The 24,342-nt window shown below is 28.7% G+C and overlaps 5 protein-coding genes across 5 annotated transcripts; 2 read left to right on the forward strand and 3 right to left on the reverse strand.

The window, feature by feature from the left end:
- Positions 1-6,970: 6,970 nt before the first annotated feature.
- Positions 6,971-7,381, reverse strand: OCT59_010623 (uncharacterized protein; the record flags this gene model as incomplete). The annotated part of the gene is made up of 1 exon (XM_025328076.1): positions 6,971-7,381. One exon carries the CDS (start codon positions 7,379-7,381, stop codon positions 6,971-6,973), a length of 411 nt encoding a protein of 136 aa, XP_025168281.1.
- A 1,929-nt stretch (positions 7,382-9,310) lies between these two features.
- On the forward strand, positions 9,311-9,721 carry OCT59_010624 (uncharacterized protein; the record flags this gene model as incomplete). The annotated part of the gene is made up of 1 exon (XM_025332705.1): positions 9,311-9,721. One exon carries the CDS (start codon positions 9,311-9,313, stop codon positions 9,719-9,721), a length of 411 nt encoding a protein of 136 aa, XP_025168280.1.
- A 5,932-nt stretch (positions 9,722-15,653) lies between these two features.
- On the reverse strand, positions 15,654-18,755 carry OCT59_010625 (uncharacterized protein; the record flags this gene model as incomplete). The annotated part of the gene is made up of 7 exons (XM_066136033.1): positions 15,654-15,668; positions 15,734-15,793; positions 15,966-16,100; positions 16,171-16,840; positions 16,919-17,042; positions 17,367-17,657; positions 17,741-18,755. 7 exons carry the CDS (start codon positions 18,753-18,755, stop codon positions 15,654-15,656), a joined length of 2,310 nt encoding a protein of 769 aa, XP_066000708.1.
- A 694-nt stretch (positions 18,756-19,449) lies between these two features.
- On the reverse strand, positions 19,450-19,821 carry OCT59_010626 (uncharacterized protein; the record flags this gene model as incomplete). The annotated part of the gene is made up of 1 exon (XM_066136034.1): positions 19,450-19,821. The coding sequence occupies one exon, from the start codon at positions 19,819-19,821 to the stop codon at positions 19,450-19,452; it is 372 nt and encodes a 123-aa protein (XP_066000709.1).
- A 1,763-nt stretch (positions 19,822-21,584) lies between these two features.
- Positions 21,585-22,842, forward strand: OCT59_010627 (uncharacterized protein; the record flags this gene model as incomplete). The annotated part of the gene is made up of 5 exons (XM_066136035.1): positions 21,585-21,651; positions 21,751-22,115; positions 22,184-22,416; positions 22,485-22,755; positions 22,837-22,842. The coding sequence occupies 5 exons, from the start codon at positions 21,585-21,587 to the stop codon at positions 22,840-22,842; spliced, it is 942 nt and encodes a 313-aa protein (XP_066000710.1).
- Between the last annotated feature and the right edge of the window lie 1,500 nt (positions 22,843-24,342).

Genomic DNA, 24,342 nt, shown 5'->3' on the forward strand with positions numbered 1-24,342 from the left:
CAAATTTCTTATGCAACAATTCTAATCCATAAAGTTCATCTGCTTGGTATATATTTTTCTCTTAAGACATCAAGGCAATACTTTATAAATTTATAAATTTTTTAAATGCTTTTATTTTTACTAGTTACCTACTAAATTATCTGTTTTCTTCTTATTTTAAATTAAGCGTTCCTAATTCTTTCTTATTAGCAACCGTAATGCGTGTAATATCATTCATCACGATAATAATTAAGATTAATTTATTTTAAGTCCGTCAATCTTAGGGTTTTTACCGTATTGAAAACAGATATCAATCCAAATGAAAAATTGTATGATTGTTATTTTATTATTATTATTATTGTAATTTGGATAGTTGTTAAAATTACAAGTTTTTGTAAATCCTTAAAGTAAGATTTTTTATTGCTTCGTCAAAATTTCTATTTTCATCAATATTCAATTTTGGCTTTTATTTTACATAGTATCATAGCGAGTAAAATTCAGTTTATTGACCCGTAACATTATGATAGATTTTTATAAGATATAGTAATAGTAAATGATAATCATGAAATGTAAAGTAATGAAAATTGTAAATTTGCATTTCATTTGTTTTATAATATTATACATATATTATTTCCAAGAGCAATTAATATATATAATGAATCATAAGGAAATTCTTTAAGGCTGAGGTTAATATAAATTTTTAATTCTACGTAATATTATAGTATCAATAACAATATTTGACAAAGTTTCCAGATAGTAATTATATTTATTAAATGAATAATGAGAAAGAGGAAAAAGAAGTGGAAGATTTAGGAGGAGAAAATAATAAAGGTGACGTGATTCAGTCTCTTTTTCATGAGCAAGTTTTGACCTACGCAGTTCACGACTATGAGCTTATACATTTTGATACCATTCTTCAAATTCTTTCACATTTTTAGGTAATCCGGGATCTTTGAAACCTAAAGTAATTAACCTATTTCACAATCTGGCTCCCCATATTAAAAAGTCCCTATAAAAAATTTTTATCCGAATATTTCCATAACTTCGTAAAAATTCCGTGAAAATGATACATTCACGGATATTCGTGTTAGAGTGCATGATTTAAGGCTATAAATTCCATGAAAATGATACATTCCCGGAAAAATCATGGAACGATAAAACACGGATCAACACTTTTTACAGGGAGCGTTCATCTGGTTACGTTCCGTTGGGTTATACCATGGATGCTTTCTTGAATCATCTCGTCCGTAATCTTACGAATCGTACGAGGGTCTGGCATTGGGTCTGGCTCAACTCAGGAACTTTTAAATGGGCGGAGGTAGCAGGTGAGCTTCCCATTAAATTAAACTGACTGGTCAGTTTGTTAATTCATCAATTGATGAACTACTTTATTCGCCTGGCTTTTCTTCTGATTGTACTGGCACTAATGGTGCGGATACAGGAGCGAGAAGATGAAGGAAATGTGAAAACTTCTTAGAGAAAAATTTATTACGTGAAATTATTATTAGTAAATCTGATATATAAATGGTAAATATAATGCACGCTCTTTTCTTGTAATGTACCATTCTAAATTATAATTTCATCAATTATTCAATTCCTTGCAAACGCGTAAATAAAGCTTTACTAGCAAGCCTTAATATTTGTTGTAGAAATAAATGGTATTTTGTTGGTTTGTATATTTCAATTATAGAATGAGGATAATTCGTGGATAAACTATAATCAGGATTATTTTATCGAATTATTATGTAATTTATCAAGAAAAAAGTTTTATAATGAAAAAAGTGTAACGAAAGGTGATAGAATTTTTGAAAAAATAATAAAAAACGATAAATTTTTCAAATAATTTTTTGGTCGTTATAAATAACGAAATATCTTAAAGAGTTATTAAATAAAGAAGGAACAACAAATTAAACAAAGATAAGTAAGTCATATTATGTGAAAAAAAAAAATCTAAGAAAGTGCTTTCATTCAACGAAAAGTTTTGTTAAAAAATTTGATTTCCATGTTTAGAAATCGTAACATTGAACATATGGGCTATGGGTAGTCGTAGGCACAAAAGGTATTTATTATTTGAATACAAACAAGAGCATAGTGTTATATAGCTATAGCTATTTTACTCGTTGTTTCCTTGGTTGCATATAATTACTAGTAAGCACCACTTTTATAAGTGCTGTCGGAATTATTTTACGGTTACGGCACGTGCCGCAACGCCGTAATTAAAACGTAAATACCGTAATGCAGCAATGCCGTAATTTAATTTGGCGTCGTAATGTCGTAAATATCTGATATACAGTATGCCGGTAAATGAATAAGACAAATAATTTCAGCCAAGTTCGTAATTCCGGGTCAATTTTTCGCGCTACATCACGTGACGTTGCACTGATTTCCAAAAGGAAATTCCCACAAATAAAATCGTAGTTAAAAGGAAAATTTTCTTTAAGTTATTGTGCAAGTCGTTTTTAGTTTTATTTTTTTATTTACCCCTTTTTTCTTTTACTTTGGTTCGGGCGGTTGCATCCTTAGGGTGTACCCGCCATTTTTGTTTCTTACAACCAAGGTGACGCCGCCATCAACGCGGTTTGGTTTACAGTTTGTTTGAATTACTTTCGACTCTAGTAACTTAGTTCACGTTGAAAATAAACATAAAAATAAAAACAGAGATTATATTAGAACTGAATAATAAAAAAAAACATTAATTATATTTTTTAATATTGGAATGATAAATAATAATATTATTAAACCCTAATGTGAATTATTTGTATTTTTTTATTACAGTAAATAAAATATTCTTTAATTATGTAAGTATTTACTGGGCGCGAGGAACTTTTAGAGATTTATTATTGATAACAGATGAAATTTTTATGAAAATGAGGGGAAAAATATGGGGAACGTAAAGAATTAATGTACCAGATGAAGAAATACCGAAAAAGAGAAAAGCCATTCGACATTAAAGTTGGTGAAACTAAAACTTCAGATGAATGGTCTTCCGTTGAGGATAGATTTCCTGAAGATGAGGATTACCTAGTTCAGTTAGCACTTAAACTTTTTTCTGTTACACCTCATGCAGGCTGCAGCTGGTTGCGAACGGGTTTGGTCAAGTCTTGGTTGGATATACAGTAAGAGAAGAACTCGTTTAAGCTTAAATAAAATTGAAAATATGTACAAACTTTCAGTCTATTATCATGCAAATGTGAAAAAGAATTACCACATTACAGTGTGGAAAAATCTGCTGAAGAAATTTATCAAATTTTTGTTACGCTCATTTGAATCCCGACCAAGACCTTCTTGAAATAGAAGATGATTTGCCTAAGGAAATAGTAATTGGTGAGGAGGAAGAATTAGATTTGTATAAGTTTTGAATTTAGACATATTTATTAATAATTTAGAAGATATAATTGAAGATAGTATAGATAGTATAGAGAGTGAAAATGATGAACTAAGTAGAAAAATCTATGGGTGAAAATGAATGAGACCCAGCTGCTGAAGCTGATGAAATAATTGACACTTTGTAAATTGTAATAATTGTGACTTATTAACAAATTTTGTGTTGTTTGTACTATTGTAAAATGTATCACAAAAAAATAAAAGTGTTTTGCAAGTTTCGCCTAGTTTCAGAAGTTTCGCCCAGTTTCGGAAGTTTCGCCAGGGGTCTAGTTTCGGTTTCGCCCGAAATACTATGCTGTACGCCAGTCAGTCTTTATTGGTATGCAAGTTAGAATATTTATTGTGAATCACCTATCCCAATAAAAATCTTTCAGAAAAATGATCATTTATTGGAGTTTTTTCTAGAAATTTTCTTATAGGGTATAAATAAGTTATTTGTACCGTTGTTTTTGGAAATATAAAATACAAAATTAAGATTAGTCTTATTAACTGGCTGCATGATGTGCGACAGTCATTCCATTGGAAATTACTAATGATCATCCAGTGGATTTGACACACCACATACATATATAAATCTCTCTACTTAAACTTACTACTATCCAATAAAATGCGCAATTTAAAAAATCTTCTCTTTGGAATTATTCTCTTATCATCTTTTGGTTCAGCATTTGCTGACGAATATGATCCTAAACAAGACGTTTTAGATCAAGTAAGGTTCCTTTACTTATAGTTTTTTTATTTAAAGAATCTGAAGAACATTTAAAAATATCAGAAGAAAATTCAGATGATGTAGGAACAACACGAAGTAAAAGCATACTCGATAAAATTAGAATACCTGTTGAAATTAGACGGGCTTTCGATGATTTTCTTTTTTTATTATCCCTTTTTGTTCTACCAAGTATAGTGTTTCATAAAAACCACGAGAAATTTGAAACACCCCTCTGGATTTCAATCTTCTCCGGGGTTACAGCAGGCTTTGTTTCCATTTCGATCATAATCAATTATACTGGTTGGAACACAAAGGATGATAGTATCTTCTGGTGGATAGCTTTTCGTATATTACCATTCGTAATTGATTTATGTCATGTATTTTCCGATATTTGTTTCCTGTCTTACACTCGGAGTATTCCCGTGGGTAATTTCAAAGATGGTTTCATTTATATACATGCAGTAACTGGAATCTTAGGTGCGATTTTTCTGCTTTACATTATTTTCTTTCTTTCATAGATTTATATAAAATCAGATGTTTTTATCGTAAGTACCTCATTACTATAACTGGAATCTATATACATGCCGTAACTGGAATCTAAGGTGCGCTTTTCTACCTTATTTTACATAGATCATAGAGATAGTTTATTTAAAATCGCACGTATATCTGGTGAATGCCTCATTGCAACATTTTTCATCTGGACACCAATAATCCAAATGTTAAACATGGCGCTCCTTTCTGGCAATGACTATTATTGGACGAAGTTAATATTGGCATTAAATCTAATTTACTTCTCTAGAGTTCTATATTATGTTTTTGAAAAAAAATACAGAAAGTCGGAAAAAGCGGAAAATTTCGGCTTATTAAATAGAATCTTTTATGTATGTCATTATCCTGACCAATATATTTATTCTGAATAATAAATTTATCCCGATCAATATAATTTTCAGAATAATTTATTAATTATAAAAAAACATCATCACTGATTAGATGATACATGATATATATGTTAAGATTAAGAACGAAAAAAGGGATGATATTAACATTCTAGACTGGAAAAGTCATCTTACAATTCTAATTAAATTTTAGAATATAACTAAAAGAACCTATGTTTTACTAATCTAGTACATGTCACATGAAAAAATATTTTGTGATACATAATATTTAATCTTTTTGTAACCATTTTTTGTATCAATAAGACGGTTGACAAATACAAAGTCAACACGTATTTTCTTCAGGTACAGAGTTTAACTCATTGGTAGTAGGTACCGAGAGTTACAACTATTTTGTAAATCATATCCCTATCTAGTATTTACGTCCAAATTTATTACTCTGTTGATGTATAATCTGTATAATCGTTATATAAGCAATAAACAAAACAACAACTAATTCCGTAAAAGTTCTCTAAAACTACTATTCTGTATAATGATTTGGTAGTATGATATTGTACACCGAAAATTCTTCATATAAACACGGCAACAATTTTTTTCGTACTACTTAAATGAAACGTGTAGTCATTCAATAAAAGAGAAAGCAGTCTAAGAATAGCTACAGTGGTCCAATTTCAATAAAAAAAACATTCCCCGAATAAAGGTTAAACGGGAGACCTTAACTTGTAGGATCAGCTACTTTTCTATGCATATACGTCGAAAAAATTGATATTTTCGTGCAATTTAATATATATGCTTCGCTTGTGTAACTTAGATTTTAGGCTTCAGTTTTTTCAACGCTTTGATCAGCCTGTGTAACATTTGAGTTGACCCCCCATTTTATTTATCTATCCCCTAGATATTAGCTATCTGGAGTTTACATAATGCTGGCAAGAATTGGATTTTGGCCTGCATTATGATTCACTGATGAACGATAATTTGATATACCGATATATTTCCCAAAACAACAGTATCGGTACATAGAAGTCCGACTGTATATTTGATGGGAAAAATATACCCCATAAAGGTAAGACCGATAAGGCATCTGATTATCAAAAAATCTCAAAATCTGATTGGTTGTTCGAACCCACCTTTTGATCAATGTGTTACAATGAAATTGTTAGTTGTACACAACGAAGACAATAAAAGATAACTAAGAATACTTTTATAGATTATGAAAACACGGCAAAAACTTAATCCCGTGAGGAAAATTACCTCCAACGTTTGTTTGTAAAAAATTGATGTCGTAAGAACGTAAATTTACGGTAAATTCACTAAATCAGGGTGTATCGATATTTTTACCCCGTTCTTTATGTTTATAAAGAATAAGCAATGTTGCAAAAGGTAAGCAGAAAATTTATAATAACAAGCCAGACGAATGACAATAAAGATAAATGACAATAAAGACAAATGACCATAATGATCCAATCAGACGTGAATATAAAACAGCACTAGTAGAGGATCAATTAATTCTTATAAATCTAAACAAGAAAAAAACCTGTATTGATCTGCAATGAAGCAGAGCTTTATTCATATAAAAATAAATGCATATTTTGATATAACAAATATAAAGATAAAATAAATATAATAAATATAACTAACATATAAAATAATAACTGATATATCAAATAAAATAAATATAATAACTATAATAAATTCTTCATTAATGATTAATTGACATGCAAGAGCTATATCGTTGAGCTGGCGGCTATTCTCGTAACCATCTTTTGGAGGATATTCTTCATAAGCTTTTGATAACATTAATTGGATATATTCTACCATATTTTCATGAGCTGGTTTAGGTCGCGAAGAGATAAAGAGAGATATAAGAGAGATATAGGAGGGAAAGTAAAGTTTCGAAGAGATATGATGTATTCTACTTTTAAAATCCAAGATTCATAATTTATTACGCGAAACTTAATAGGCTTGACATAGTAATAAATGTGATAACATACCATAACGTGCTATTCTAAATTATAATTTCATCCGTTCCTTGTGAAATACGTAAATAAAGTTTTAAAGACAAGCTTTCTTCAAGGCTTAACTTTTGTTGCGGAGATAATGGTGTTTCGTTATTTCGTGTATTTATATCAAACTGTTCACTATTCAATAAATCTTCAACTATTGAATGACGTAATAATTTGCACCTGACATAATAATTTATTGTATAATACGGATAAAAAAATTCATGATCGTAACTAAGATTATAATCAGAATCATTTTCATTGAAATAATCGGAATTTTCTTGAATAACTTTGTAAGTTATCAAGTAATAATTTTTATCATTTGATGTACAATGAAAAAATCTTCCCCTAGTAATTAGCAAACGTTGCATAATTGTTGCGACTGGATTAATAACAGTAGTTGGTGAAGTAGACATGTTGCTTCTTTAGGAGACTTAGTTTTTATAATATAAATGAAAAAATATATGTTAATTAAAAATGTGGAGGGTATACGTCTTGCCAGGAAGTTGTTCCCAAGCCTTACTGCGTGAAACAGTGCTTACTGTGTGAAACAGTGCATGTGCATAACCGTACTTATAAATTATCCAATCAGCGCGAGACTGCGGATCTTGCGAAATAGAATACCACTTGCGATCAGTAAGAGCAAGTGAAATTGGAGTATTTACAAATTTGAATATTTCGATTCTTAATTCGTTGTATAGGTTGTATAGGAACTGTATTTTTCGAATTTTATTTTTATTTTGCTAAGAAAAAAATGAGCATTTTTATAATCGCCAGCGGAGGTGATCATCATTGTACAAAATTTTTTAACGTCCAAAATAGGGAACCAATAAGTTCATTCGGTGTATGTAAATTTTTACTCCGAATGTATAAAAAAAATCCCGCTATTATTTAATTATTTAAATAGCTTTTAATTATTTCCCTTGAGGATAGTAAACAAATTTTATGACAATTAAAATGATCAACAAATTATCTCGTATATATAAAAATTTTTTTAAGTTTTGTATTGATCTTGAGCTTTAAAGTAAGGGAATAATAAATATTAATTAAAATTCTTATTATTCAGTTATTATTATTCGGAATTATTTCTTGATTGTCGTACAACCTATTTTTTATAGGTCAACTTTGCATTTGTACCTTCATTTATTTAGTAACCCTGTAAAGACGTAAACAAAAGAAAAAACTTAGCTAACATAGTCAAATATTAAACCCAAATTATATTGAAAAAAATCTCCAATAATTATTTATTCAATTAGACATCAAAGAAGCAATATGTTTAATTCTACCAGCTACTGTTATTAATTCAGTTGCAACCATTTTTGTAACGTCAGTTATTTATTATTAAAGGAAGGCTTTTGTCATTGTAAACCAAACGATAAGTTTTATTAATGTAGAGAAAAAACTGGTTCACCTTTTTAAAACAATAGAATATATTCTTGTTAAATAATTACTTATATAGTATTATCAATAACGCCATAAGAATTTCTGATTATAATTAAAACATTTTAAAATATAAAATTTTTTAATAGGCTATTACATACATATATACTGTATATATATATTTGAATAATAGGAATAGTAATATATAATTAATTAAAAAGTCAGTAAATAAAGATACTGATAGTAAAAGAAACCGTTATACCAAATATTTATTTTTTTATTCCTCTATTTGTAAACATTTACATACTCATTTTTTTTTAAAAAAACGGACATATTCGCTTATGAAAGGATATAGATAATCATATGGAAAAACAACATGTAATGAAAACAATGAATAACTGCTACATACAACAATCAAAATAAATGAATGAATTACCTGGTCGAGAAAACTGCATAAATTAATTTTGGCTTTGGTAGTGTGGTACGAAAAAGGAGGTGGCTGAAAATCATATATAAGGACTTCTAATTCACTGATCGGCGAATCACGAGTTCTATTTTTTAAAATGACATGTAGATCTTTAATTATAAGACAAATAGAGAAATATGCGTTGTTGTAAAAATTAAAAGTATTTTAGACTTGGCGCAGCAGATGGTGATACCGAAATTAAATACGGTAAAAACCAGACATTGATCACCACATTTCGTCTTAATTTAAGTCCACAATAATACCTTGTATGTATGTAATATTTTTATTGATATGCGGTAACCGTTTTAGGCGATTTGAATGATTTAAAGTAGATTTTTTTTTACTGTAAATAAAAATATATAAAAGAAAAAAAAATTATATTGAAGTTAAAACCTAAATTATTTTTTTCAAAAATTCTATCCCTTTTCTTTTCACTCTTTCATTAAATCATTGAATAAATTTTACGCTTTTATTCAACTATACGTTAGACTGAAGCAATATGTCTACTTCACCAGCTGCTGTTATTAATCCAGTCGCAACAATTATACAACGTTTGCTAATTACTAAGGGAAGATTTTTTCATTGTACACTAAATGATAAAAATTTTTACTTAGTAACTTACAAAATTATTCAAGAAAATTCAAATTATTACGATGAAAATGATTCTGATTATAATCTTAATTACGATCATGAATTTTTTTATCAACATTATGCAACGAAGTATTATGTCAGGTGTAAATTATTAACTCATCTAATAGTAGAAGATTTATTGAATGCTGAGCAGTTTGATATAAATACACGAAATAACGAAACACCGTTATCTCTACAACAAAAATTAAACCTTGAAGAAGGCTTGTATATAAAGCTTTATTTACGTATTTCACAAGGAACGGATGAAATTATAATGTAAATAGTACATCATGATGCGTTTATCACATTTATTATGATTATTAAATATTTCAATTTCTATGAATTTTAAAATATAAAATATTTCTCTCCTACACCATAATACTTCATTCATTTTTCAAACTTCACTTTTCCTACTATATCTCTTAACTCCTTCACCTCTTTCTTCAATATTACCTAGAATTATTTGGTCAATTCTTATACTTATCACATCATTCTTATATATAAATTTTTCAATTTTTACTAATTAATTACTTGAAAATAATTTAAATGACTATGATCTCATGATTAAAGGAAATGACATAGATTTTTTCATGTCCTATCAGCAGTCTTTTATTAGTGGTTGATTAAGATCCTCAAAAAACAATTCATTTGTCCCTTTTCCACCTCGTCCTAAACCTATTTACGAAGATTACCAAAGCTCATGAAGAATATCTACAAAGGGTGGTCATGAAAATAGTCGTCAACCTAATGTCGTGGTTAGAGCAATATCATACATCTAATTCGAAATTTACAGTGATGTCAACGATCTTGCCTTTTAATTTGATTTTATTTCTTTTAATTCACCAACTAATTGGGTAATTCCTAATTCTGTATTTGATCGTTTATACCAACTTGGATTTCAATTAACTGGAATTATTATGGAAGGAAGCATGTCACTTGTTTGAACATAAATTTGAAATATAACAAACGCTAAGCGTTGATTATCCGAGATTTTCACTAAATAGCTAGTCCCATAAGTGAAGCTCTATAGGTTCCTGTCGGTTAAACCTTACAAATGCCAGTTACTACAAATAGGCTATTAGAGTAAATTTTAAGGCTAGAAGGGCTTTTCTACAATCAGCTAATATGCAACAACATAATCACATGATTCTGCTCATCATTTGTGTCAGGAAATGTACTGTTACTACTGTACAGCTTAAATGGAGCGAGATCGGGCTCTTTTTGATGTTTCGTCTAATGGATTTAATCACGTGATTTCAATAACTAATATTAAATGTCTACCAAATAAACAAATACTTTACCAGACTATCGATCGTAATTCATACATTCCTATTCCTTTATTATATAATACCTCATATGTGATATCCAATTTTTATCTTCAATTAATTATAAATATAAATTTATATAAATTATATATATAAACTAGGTGTAACCCGTCGCGCTGCGCCGGCGATAAAACTTCTTAGTATTTTGATAATAAATATTTACAATATGGTAAGGTTAGACTAATAAATTTATATAATTTATATAATTTACATATTTAATTCTATTTCATCATTTTTAGGTCCTTTAGTTCTTCCAGTAAGGTTCAGTTGTTTTTCACTTTACATTTCGTTTCTTACTCATTTTTTTATTTTTTATTTTGTTTCTGTTTCATATTTCGTTTTTCACTAATTTATTTTATTTTTTTTCAGATATTTTAGTTATTTCAGTTCTACAATTAATAAAGGTATTTTTTTTTATTTTTTTTATTTTTTTTATTTTTTTTTATTTCGTTTTTATCTTATATTTCATTTCTTACTAACTTCATTTTTTGTTTACTTTATGGTTTATTTTTTACTTTGTTTCCTCATGATCACTTTTTTATTTTTGTCTCTCATCATTTTTCACTTTATACTACTTCTCATTATTTGTCTCCCATTATTTTCTATTACATCTTCATTTTCCATTATTTCATTTTCTCTCCTATTTACTTCCCATCATTTCTTTTGTCTCTCAATCACTTCTTTTCATTTCCATTACTTCTTTTCGTCTCTCATCACTCCTTTTTATCTTTCATCATTCCTCTTTGTCTTCCATCACTTCTTTTCGTCTCCCATCACTTCTTTTGTCTTCCATCACTTTTTTTCGTCTCTCATTACTCCTTTTCGTCTCCCATCACTTCTTTTCGTCTCCCATCACTTCTTTTGTCTTCCATCACTTTTTTTCGTCTCCCATTACTCCTTTTCGTCTCCCATCACTTCTTTTCGTCTCTCATTACTTCTTTTGTCTTCTATCACTTTTTTTCGTCTCCCATCAATCCTTTTCGTCTCCCATCACTCCTCTTCGTCCCTCATCACTCCATTTTGTCTCTAATCACTCCTATTTGTCTCCTATCACTCCTCTTCGTCATCCATCACTCCTTTCCATCACCTATCACTCCTCTTCGTCTCCCATCACTCCTCTTCGTCTTCCATCACTTCTTTTCGTCACCCATCACTTCTTTTCGTCACCCATCACTCCTATTCGTCACCCATCACTCCTTTTCACTTCTCTTCGTCTACAATCACTCCTTTTAGTCTCCCATAACCCCTCTTCATCTTCCCATCACTCCTTTTCGTCTTCCATCACTCCTCTTCATCTTCCCATCACTCCTCTTTGTCTCCCATCACTCTTTTCCATCATCCATCATGTCCTATTTTTCCTTTTTGTTTCCTATCACTTCTCATTACTCTTTTTTACTCCCTTTCTTCTTCTATTACTTTCCATTACTCCATTGTTATTTCATTTTTTTTATTGGCATCTTTCTCCTTGATCATTGTCATTTACTTATCTTTTTTATTTATTGTTATTGTTTTTTTTATTGTATCACTTCATTAAAAATAAATACAGTGATTTTTTCTTTAAAATCGAAAATGTGGGACTTAAATTTTAAAAAATTTCATTTAATAAGATTATTTTGAATAAATATGTTTGCAAAAAAAATTTTTTAAAAAATATCTTCGCAATAAAATTTTAACCGATCAAAAATTAGCTATCTATACGTTTGCCGATCAAATAAATGGCCTTAACTTTTAAGTTTAAATCAGGCACTGAATCATGCTACACAATTCAAGATTATTTATACAGACTTAATCTAAACGTTAGAAGATCGACATGTATTTTTTTTATTATATTAACTAGGTGTAACCCGTCGCGCTGCGCCGGGGATAAAACTTGCCCAGAAAAGTAACAATGGTATGGCTATATTTTAGAAATAGGCTTAGTATTTTAATAATATTATTTACAGTATGATAAAAACAATCTAATAAATTTATATACTTTGCTGAAACTTGGAGTTTACAATCGATATTGATTAGATATTGCAATGATATCATTACGATATCATTACGATATTTTGATAAAAAATAGATTCGACGTCGTTAAGTTAGTCGTAACTATATTTATTCGACATTGATTAGTTCGATATCTCTGCGATATCGCAGCGATCATTATGCGATGTAAATATTATCACGTAATCACATCGTAGTGATGTCGTATTAACATTGAATTAATATTACAAAAATATTTGACATTTATTTGATATCGTAACCATGTCGTATTAACATTGAATTAATATTACAAAAATATTTGACATTTATTTGATATCGTAACCATGTCGTATTAACATTGAATTAATATTACAAAATATTTGACATTTTATTTGATATCGTAACCACATCGTAGTGATATCATATTAACATCGAATTAATATTGCAAAAATATTTTACATCTATTTGATATCGTAACCACATCGTAGTGATGTCGTATTAACATTGAATTAATATTACAAAATATTTGACATTTTATTTGATATCGTAATCACATCGTATTGATATCATATTAACATCGAATTAATATTCAAAAATATTTTATCTATTTGATATCGTAACCACATCGTAGTGATGTCGTATTAATATTGAATTAATATTACAAAATATTTGACATTTTATTTGATATCGTAACCACATCGTAGTGATATCATATTAACATCGAATTAATATTGCAAAATATTTGACATTTTATTTGATATCGTAACCACATCGTAGCCATATCGTAGTGATATCATATTAACATCGAATTAATATTGCAAAAATATTAAAAATATTTTACATCTATTTGATATCGTAGCCACATCGTAGTGATGTCGTATTAACATTGAATTAATATTACAATTTTATTTGATATCGTAACTACATCATAATAATATCATATTAATATCGAATTAATATTACAAAAAATGTTTTACATTTATTTAATATCGTAACTACATCGTAATGATATTATATTAACACCGAATTAACATCACAAAAATATTTTTATTGTAATATATGTTTATTATTTATTATACATTAATAATAATAATTTTTTATTAGTGGATTATTATGGGTAAGTGGAGTACGTTTCTTTTCTTCCTTTTTTTTATTCTTTTCTTCTCTTTTTTATTCTTTTCTTCTCTTTTTTATTCTTTTCTTCTCGTATGTGAGTGGATGGATACGTCATTTTCAATTTTAAAATATATATATATATATATATAAAAAATAAAAAAAACAATCATGATTAATAAAATGTACTCTTTGTAAAATATATTTAAAATTTAATACATAACCTTGGGATAATAGTTAGAGCAGGTAATTCCGGGATTTTGTAAAGAATAATAAAAATGATAATATTTTTAAGTTAGTTCTTTCTTTAAATTTTTTTGAAAGTGTTTTGTTTCTTAAAATCATAATATTGTAAAAAAATGCTGGTTGCTACGACTGACGGACAACGACAAATTGTCAGGCTACCCCCGGACAAAGTAATTGGAAGGCGGAAAATGCCATAAATATCCAGCCCTATTTTACAACATTTTCTTCCAGGCTAAAGCAAATATTACAAAAGAAATTGCAAATATATTTAACAAGCAATAGATACATGGCCGTTGAAAAATATATTCACACTTCATATTGTAATACCACAGTCTAACAAAGAAATTGCAAATATATTTAACAAGCAATAGATACATGGCCGTTGAAAAATATATTCACATTTATACCACAGTCTAACAAAAAAATACTCAAACCACAACATATTGTAAAAAAAATATGAAAAATACGCGTATATCCTATTTTCATACCTTGCTTAACAGCTCCACTATTTATTTAAAAAACGGCTTTTTTCTCTTTTGTATGTGGGTAGGTGGGTACATTTTTCCTTTCTTTTATTCTTTTCTTTCGTATGTGAGTGGCGGGTACATTTTCTTTTCTTTATTCTTGCTTTTATTCTTGCTTTTCGTATGTGGGTGTCTTACTATGTTGAATATATAAACTAAAGTGTCCCAAAGTATTGTTAATATTGTAAAAAGATAATTAAAGTATACTTTAAAAAGAGACGAACTAAAATACCGTAAAGTATTAATATAAAAGACAAGAGAAAAGCGTATTTTTGAAAATAAACAAAAAAAATCTCATTAATAAACGCGAATTTTAGCTATTTTTAGATATCACATGCATGATATCACATGCATGTAATTAAAGTGATTTTAATTGGTTAATTTTAATTTATTATTACATCATGCATATGATTTTATTGGTTAAAATTTTATACGATACAAATTAAAATAATTATTTTATTATATTTATATAATTAATATAATTATATGGCTGTAAAATAAAAATTATTTTTTATCCAAATTCTATTTGTAGTATCATGATTTGGTAGTTGGCACCTTTCTGAATTACAATTATGAATAAAATGTACTTTTTGAACATTATCTATTACAGTAATTGGAAAAATACGTCTCCATTTATCTCCTGTTGCTTGGAGACGGTAAAGTGGACATTTTAATACTGAATGTTCAACCATAGTATCTTCAAACCAATCTACAACAATAAATGCATAATATTTGTTATTGTTACCCTTATGTTGAAAGATACCTTTGATTATTGCATAAGATTCTTCATGATCTTCTTCATAAATTGTGATAAAATCATCGAGATGTAGGTGAACTTTTGAAAGGATACCATTTTCTTCTTCAATCATATATGATGCAAATTTGTACCAACTAATTGAAGAGTTTATAAGTGCCGCCTCAAACTTCATATCCACATAAGATAAAAACAATTCAGTTTTAAAATTATGTAAAGTTAAAAGAAGTTTATCACGTTCCTGCTTTGGCATTCTTTTTTTTAATGAAATATTGGAAATAAAGTTTACTGGAGATATAACTAAATTAAAAGATTAGTAAATATAAATATCAAACATGTACTATTATATGCAATAAAATACTTACTTTTTGTATCATCATCATCGTCTTGAACTTGTTCAGTTGCTTCAGTTGAATATTTATCTTCTGTAACATACCAATTTAAAAATAATTGTCCAAAATTTGAATTTGTAAATCCAGTACAAGATCTATTAAATCTTGGATCAATACCACCATCTGCTAAATGTCGAATTGCAAATAAAGTATTGTAACGCTTTAATAAATCTAAATCTATGTTTTTGCAATTAGTTTTTGGTACCATCCCCTTAAAAATACGATGGACCATTTCTTTTATACCAACTTGGGTATTAATAAGTGTTCCAAAGGTTTTAGCATGCATCAAAAGATGCATATTAACGTGTATGTTTGGTAAATTAACAAAATTTACAAAAACCTATAAAAAGTAAAATATTGTTAATTATTTGAAATTATTCCACATTTCAATATCAAATTTGTAACTATACCTTTGGAAGGATTGAAAACTCTTCTTCAAGACATTGTTGCAATTCCTCATAGCTATCTGATGTAAATTTCTTGTTAAAAACCGCTTTCATAGTTTTTGCAACATGTATCCAACAAGATATAATAATTTTTGGAACTGAACTAACTCGAAATGCATCAATTCTTTGTTGAATCATGGCTGTTTCATTACGTTTGATACTTGATTCTTTTAAAAACTGGTTTAACAAAAATGGCATAATCATAGCTAATCTAAGTAAATCCGACATCATAAAACTATTGTAGTGAGTAATCGGATTTGGTAAGCGAGACCATCTTTTTGGAATTTCAAAATTTTTCCAAATTTCGATAAAATTATCTTCTCCTTCTCGTGAAAATAATTCACAAGTTAATTTTAGTAGCCGCCCAATCTTTCCTGCAGTCGCATGATAAACATCCTGCGGCGTCTGTAAATGTCTTTCCCTTTTTAATTTATCTAAAATACTAGGTAATGATCGTAAACCATATTCCGTACAAAGTTGATCTCTTCTTGACATTATAGTCTCATGAGAAATTTTTAAGATTTCTTCGTCTGTAATATGATGATAACGTAATGTTGTTACGATATCCTGATTGTGAGCACTCAATGATTCTTTAGTAGTTTTACAAGTACGACAACCCTTATTTGCATTATGTCTAAATTTATTTTTTAAACAATTTTAATAGTTGTCATAAAATTATATTATTATATTATTAACTAAGTTGAAAAAATACCTTAGTACTCCTGTCATATCGTTACCTTGAGGTAAATCTGCCGTAACAACGCCTAAACCAGCAATTATCCATGCATCTTGTCCTTGGACAGTCATCACCTTTCCTTTCTCTAATTCCTTCATTTCTGAAATGAATGGTATCATAAATTCGTCAAATTTTCCTCCAAATGGGATAAACCCAATAACAAAATGGTTCTTTATTAGCTTTCTTTGATGTGCTGGCATATTTCCAAACTGTACATAAACACCACCTAGAGAATGGTATACATTTCTAAATGTACCAAAATCATCATAATAAAGATCTAAAAACAGCTTATAGATTGGCATAGATGATGATGGTGGATTTCTAATAGAAATGTAATCAGATGGATGTAGGTATGAAAGCTTTACATTACGAACGTGCCAACGGTCATTACATTTATAAATTATTTCACTAATCCGCAATGAACCATCAGGAATATTTTGATGTTGAAACATCATCAATATAGTTACTTTTTCTAAAATTTGAGAAGTCATTATAATTAAAAATGGTTCGTCTTGTAACCATACTTCACCGGTAATAGAACGACGTTGTCTTGGTAACCCTTTTAAATTTCCGGGTAAATCACTATATTCCAAAATTTTTTGAATTCGTAACTGATAATATCCATCATGATTTTTTAAAATTGATCTTAATCTTCCAAGTTTTTTTTGACCATTATCATCATGATAGTAAACAAAATCACCAGATCGGTACAATACTATTTATTAAAAATAAATAACTTTAATAAATATTATCAATGATAATAAATTATAATTGTATCAAAGTGTATTAATTTATAACCTTCTGATATTAATATTTCGTGTTGTCCAAAAAGTGGGGATTCTCCCCATAAATTTCCATGCCAAAATTCTGATTTTTCTTCAGAATTAATGCCGGGTCCAAAATACATATGCTTCATTAGCATCGGATTATTAAGAACACGCCATATAATTTCACTAATTGAGAGTTGATACGAAAGTTTTGATCCTCGTGAGGTTGATGGAGTTTTTTTTGGTGAAATTTTAATAGACTTTGTTATTATTGGTAGGAGAGGAAGACGTTTTCTCCATGATTGGAATCTTCGGATATTTTTTACCACATGGGTAGGTTCAAATTGAGAATTGTGAATGATATCGACAAGATCTTCATATGCTTTCGTAGAAACATTATGTTTCTGAAGCCAGCAAAATAATGCCGTAGTTGTATAATTATCAAAGTACGGTGCAAATTGACCATTGCAGAACGGTATCTTGTCTTCATCTAACGCTTCAACGATTTGATGTATTTCTTCCTCTTCGTTATTACGTTCCTCTTCATCGTTATTACGTTCCTCTTCATCGTTATTACGTTCCTCTTCATCGTAATTACGTTCCTCTTCATCGTTATTACGTTCCTCTTCCACTTGATTATTATTATCATCATTATTACCTTCATCCTCCTCCTCTTCGTCATTGTTTTCATTATTATCTTCCTCCTCTTCCTCCTCTTCATAATTGTATTCGTTATCACTTTCTTCTTCCTCTTCAGTATCAGATGAATTGACATTATCTTGCGAAAATATCATCTCATCATTGTAGTCTTGAGGATTAATTGATCCATATGCATTATCGTCATCATTAATGTCTTGAAAACTTAAATCATCTTTATGATCATACTGAAAGTCCATGTCATCGTTATCATTATCAGGTGAACGTACAGGCGAACGAATTGCCACTCTCTCGTCAGAATCTGTTGTCTCATTAGGTTTGCTGTAAGAAAACCGATTTCGAATTCGAATTGGCTCTATTGGCTTGTTGTGACTATATCGTCTTCTCATCTTTATAACAATTTAAAATAATTCAAATTTAATTAGAACATAATTACCAGTGGTACCACTACCACAGTATCTGTTATAAATTCAATTAGAACTAAATTTATTAAATACTATTAGTGTGTCGGCAAAAAAAAAATGCAATTAAGTAATCAATTCGGTTAAATTACTGCCGATTTGGCTACACAAAATTTAGGGTCAATTATACCGGTTAATGACAATTGGTATGACAAATAATACTATCGAAAATAGTCATTTATTGAATCAGAAAATAAAATAAAATATATAATAATATAAAACATAATAATAAAATAAAATAAAACATATAATAATATAAACATAATAATAATTAAATAAAATAAAACATATAATAAAATAAAACATATAATAATAAAATAAAATAAAACATAATATTAAAATAAAATAAAACATAATAATAAAATAAAATAAAATATATTAAAATAATAAAATAAAAAATAAAAAATCAATGACGTCGGTGAGAGCGCCTGCGCTCTCGGTGGTGAGGAGATCGAGAACGAGAGCGCCTGCGCTCTCGGTGGTAGTAGGGGGATCGGGAGCGAGAGCGCCTGCGCTCTCTATACTCGTATGTCCTACGATCCATCCTATTTCTCCGGGCGGCCCGGACTAATGCTTAAAACAAAGCAAGTATTAATATAAATGCAATGAATTAATGAAAAAATCAGTTAAATAATAAATACTTACGCTCCACTCTCCAAAACTCGTCAGAGAGTTCCTGGTGGAATCTCTCGTCATGCAAAGTCGGGGTACGAGTGGGATATCCTTCAGGATTTCTGTTTATTAATCTCTCTAAATTCTCGTACCCCGACTTTAGCGCATTCCATTTCTCTCTACATTGTTTTCTAGTTGGCCTGAATATGTGGTTGTTTCGTATATCACGAGCAATTCCACGCCATAATTGGTTTTGGTTATGTAACCTCGTTGTGGTGAATAAGGGCTGATAGGCCCGACGACGCTGAATTAAGGTCAAAGCAGCGTCATCGGGCCATTGAATGTATACTGGAAGATTTGCGTTTAAGTTTAATGCTGCCATTATTAAATATTATTAGTTTGATGGGGAAAATGTCAAGAAAAGGCTCTATATTTATAATAAATTTATTATGATTTCTTTGAGTTTATTTTTACGATCTTGTCTAAATTTTTTAGTTCTAATGCAATCATCCTTAATTAATTTATTTAACATTGAATACACACATAATTTTTTTTTGATTTCTTTGAGTTTATTTTTACGATCTTGTCTAAATTTTTTAGTTCTAATGCAATCATCCTTAATTAATTTATTTAACAATGAATACACACATAATTTTTTTTTGATTTCTTTGAGTTTATTTTTACGATCTTGTCTAGTTCTAATGCAATCATCTTTAATTAATTTATTTAACATTGAATACACACATATTTTTTTTTGATTTCTTTGAGTTTATTTTTACGATCTTGCCTAAATTTTTTAGTTCTAATGCAATCATCTTTAATTAATTTATTTAACATTGAATACACTCAATTTTTTGATTTATCAATTTATTTTAAAAATATAATTATAGTAATACTGCATTAATTAATATATATAAATAAAAATAAATAAACAAATTCTATTAATAAAAAATGAGTTAAAATGTTATCTTTATACTTTATAATTATAAAATATAATATTTTAAATCACGCATGTCCTTCCTTAATTATATTTCATATTACACTGCGATGATATATTACAATTATACTGAATTTTAAGCTAACCTTAATTTACACCGTAACGAACTTAATTCGATCTTAATTTACTCTGTTTTAGGAATATTATCGAACAATTAAACAAATGATTAGTTGCACATGACTTGTATTATTTGAATAGTTGATACTTTATATACCGATATTTGATTACACCAATATGTATTAAAACTCTTTCCTATCAGTAATTTCACAATTTCAATCAATATATCGGTATTTTTCAAATATCGTTGTAAGTCTACTACTGTAGATCCCATCTATTTTTTATGTAATCAATCCAGAGGCTTACACTAAATAGATATGGCTTAGTTAGATAGGATCATCACATGGTTCATTGGCTCAGTTATTTTTCCGTCAAGAGTACCAGGATCTTATAAATTTTTTTTTCTTGCATGTCATCGTATCACACATAAAAATGGAAATTCAAAACGTAATATTCCATTAATTTCTTCTCACTCCTTTTCTTCTACCGATCATTTTTCTTCTCACTCCTTTTCTTCTACCGATCATTTTTCTTCTCACTCCTTTTCTTCTACCGATCATTTTTCTTCTCACTCCTTTTCTTCTACCGATCATTTTTCTTCTCACCTTTCCATTATTTTTCTTCTCATTCCACGTATAGCCTGAAAAATATAATAAATTTGAAACCGTAAAATCGATTTGAGGTAATCTTCCATGTAAAAAAAAAATTTCACTGAATGAAATTCGATATTGTAATAATTTATTTATATTAATTAAATTTAATTTTCGATCTTCTAGAAATCATAATTTTTAGTTTTCCCATCTCCTGATATTTTTAACTGATCCTGCATTCTACACGATACACAATGATATTAAGATCATGTATATTTTCCAATTAAATACTACAATCATAATTACAATAGCTAAAATCTCAAAATTATATCATGATAACCTCGCCCTTTTTTTTGTTCATTCAATATTTATCATCTACTTTTTTGAGCAAGAAAGTTGCTCTACATTTTTTATTCATTCATATTTTCTCGATAAATATCACCTACTTTTAAACAAAAAGGTTGTTCCACTTTTTTTTTCGCTCATATTTTTTTTTATATTATGACGACTAAACGTAAATTACCTAATAAATCGTCTGATGATAATCAAGAAATGGAAGTTGAAGGAGGTATGTAGATATAACTCTTTTGTAAATTTATAGTAAGTTTTGCTTATATAGTTATATGTAAGAAGAATAATTAATAAATACCAAAAATATGTATAATAGGATCGAAAAGAAAACAAATTACGAAAAAAAGAAGAGATATTGACATTGAGAAAGCCAATCAGTTGATGAAAAAAAGTAAAAATAGTAATAAAGAAGCTGCCGAATCTGCTGATAAAGAAGTTATAGTAGTAAATGAAAAAAGAAGTAATGATGATGATGATGATGATGATGATGATGATGATGATGATGATAATGATGATGATGATGAGAGTAAGACGGAAGATCATAAAAAACCCGAAGTATTTCAATTAAAGTCAAATTTAGAAATAGTTGCTTGGCTCGTCGACCATCCGGAAATTTTAAGATTGGCACTAGAAATGAACAATACGGATGTTGCTATCTCATCATCCAGTAAAATTACGGACGTAAGTATTAAATTAACATGATTTTATTATGTCTAAATCTTTTAAATAATGTATTTTTAATATTTTAGGATAAAATTCGTCTATGGGACGAAAGTGTCAAGTGTCTTTTTTTACGTGCAAGAAGTCCGCGTGGTGAAGTTTTTGATGAGTTGATAACAAAAATTTTCAAAATAAAAATACATTCGAACGAAGCTAAAAGCTACCTCGAAAAAACCCGAAAATTTTTTATCGATTTCAGAAATAAGTTTAACCAAATTATTTTAACTTCTGTAGAAGAATTTAAAGAAATAAGAAAAAACAGGTATTTATTTAATTGTTTCGTAGCTAACCAAATAGTGCTGTTTGTATTAATTATTAATTTAATTATAGAGCATCTACTGGAAGTTTATCTCAAAAGGAACTTATAGATTACGTTGATGAAGAATTTGTCCAAAAGATTTTAAGCCGACAGCTTGTAGCTGTTAATATTTCAGAATTAACAAGAAATGGAGGATTCAATACCTTGGTTGATTTCGTAAGAGAAACCTTTAAGGTTTCGTGGAACGGAAAAAATTTGTCCGCCGTTAAAGAATTAGATAATATGACCAAAAAATTAACGATCCCTTCTAGGAGCGGAAATAAGATCGTTGATTCTTTATCGGTAAGTTATTTTATTTATACTGTACTGATACTTCATATCCTTTAATCATAGTTATTAATAATAATATTAAATTATACATAGTTATAAATCTTAGCAAACGCTCTAATTTTTTTATAAAATTATGCATTTTATAACGATATTACATTGAATAAATTTAGTAAATTTTACAAGCAAATGATAATATGAAACATCATTATTCAAAACATTATACCATAATGTCGAGTGATAATAATATAAAATAAAATGGATGTATAAAACTATAAAATGTTTGTCTAAGATATAACATTTTCAAGTTTAAAAAGTAATTGTTGTTTTGTTAAAAATGGAATGGTTATTATATGACGTTTCTTCTTTAGTATATACGGCCTAAATATCTCTATATATTTGACGTTCTTATACAGATCAAAAAGAATACATTTGCGTAACATTTGCGTAAAGTAAGAACTTTAAAGTTTAAGCCAATTCTGACTGGTAATTTACAAAATAACAAACACATTTCTTAAAAAAAAATTCTGAATCAGAATACTTTTCCGGTTTCCATCTTCGATTCTGCAAAAAATTGAAAAGTTCAGGTGATAATTTAAGAAATATCCACCTATAAAGAGACTAAACAATTATCAGGTTGATCAAGTTTGTGTAATACCAAATTTAATAAATTGTCTGATTAAATGATCGCGTATATTAAATGATCGCGTATATTATAAGGCTATAAGGCCTATTAATTCCTAAAAAGTCAATTTAACCACTATTTTATTTAACCGCTATTTATTTGTACGTTTTTTTTTTTTTGAAAAAAAAAACTTTCTTTCTGAAAGTAGAGTCTTCCTCCTATACCGTTTGCTGTCGTGCATAGTGTGTTATAGGAAAAGGCGGACTTGAATTATATAGGTGTAAGCTTATGTTATATAGGCGTAAAGCTTATATAATTAACGCAACGAAAATCCTTTAATCAAAGGTTAAAATAGGCATGATGGGATATTCTCATATATCATGAGCTCTGTCTGTTCGAAGTGTCGTTTTATATATAATTAAGTAGGCTTAAGTCGTAAGTAACTTTTTTATAACATTGATTATTGGAGAATTAAGTGGCAAAAATAATTTTTAGTTTGTAAGACTTTTAACTCCATACCAACTTGTGTGTGTTTGGCGTGTAATTAATTCCCTAACCCTTAGACCCACTCGTGGGTTAGGTAGGTTGCTTTGCACTTCTTGCAGCCTACCTTATAATGGGTTTTAGATCCACGTTTGCCCATTTAAAATTTATTAAACAGGATGTCATTCGTCCAAACACATTGCAACGTTTGTTGATGAAGCTATAGTTGTCTAATAAAAGTTCGCTTTGCCAGGCAATTTATGGTGGATTCAATGGATCAAATTACAAACAACAATAATGCAGTCATATGAGAATTCCAGGCCAAAGAATAAGGGTGAATTGTCAAAGTTGAGAATATATTTGTATTTTTTTTTTAAAGCCGTCATTCTCATGAACTTTTTCATTGTATCCCTAAATTCAATGATTTTGGTAATGATGAAACTGCAGTTGTTTATAGGGGTTTCCCGCCAAACTTCTGAGGTGAATTTATGTCT

This window comes from Rhizophagus irregularis, chromosome 19 (genome assembly GCF_026210795.1).
Source record: "Rhizophagus irregularis chromosome 19, complete sequence".
NCBI lineage: Eukaryota > Fungi > Glomeromycota > Glomeromycetes > Glomerales > Glomeraceae > Rhizophagus > Rhizophagus irregularis.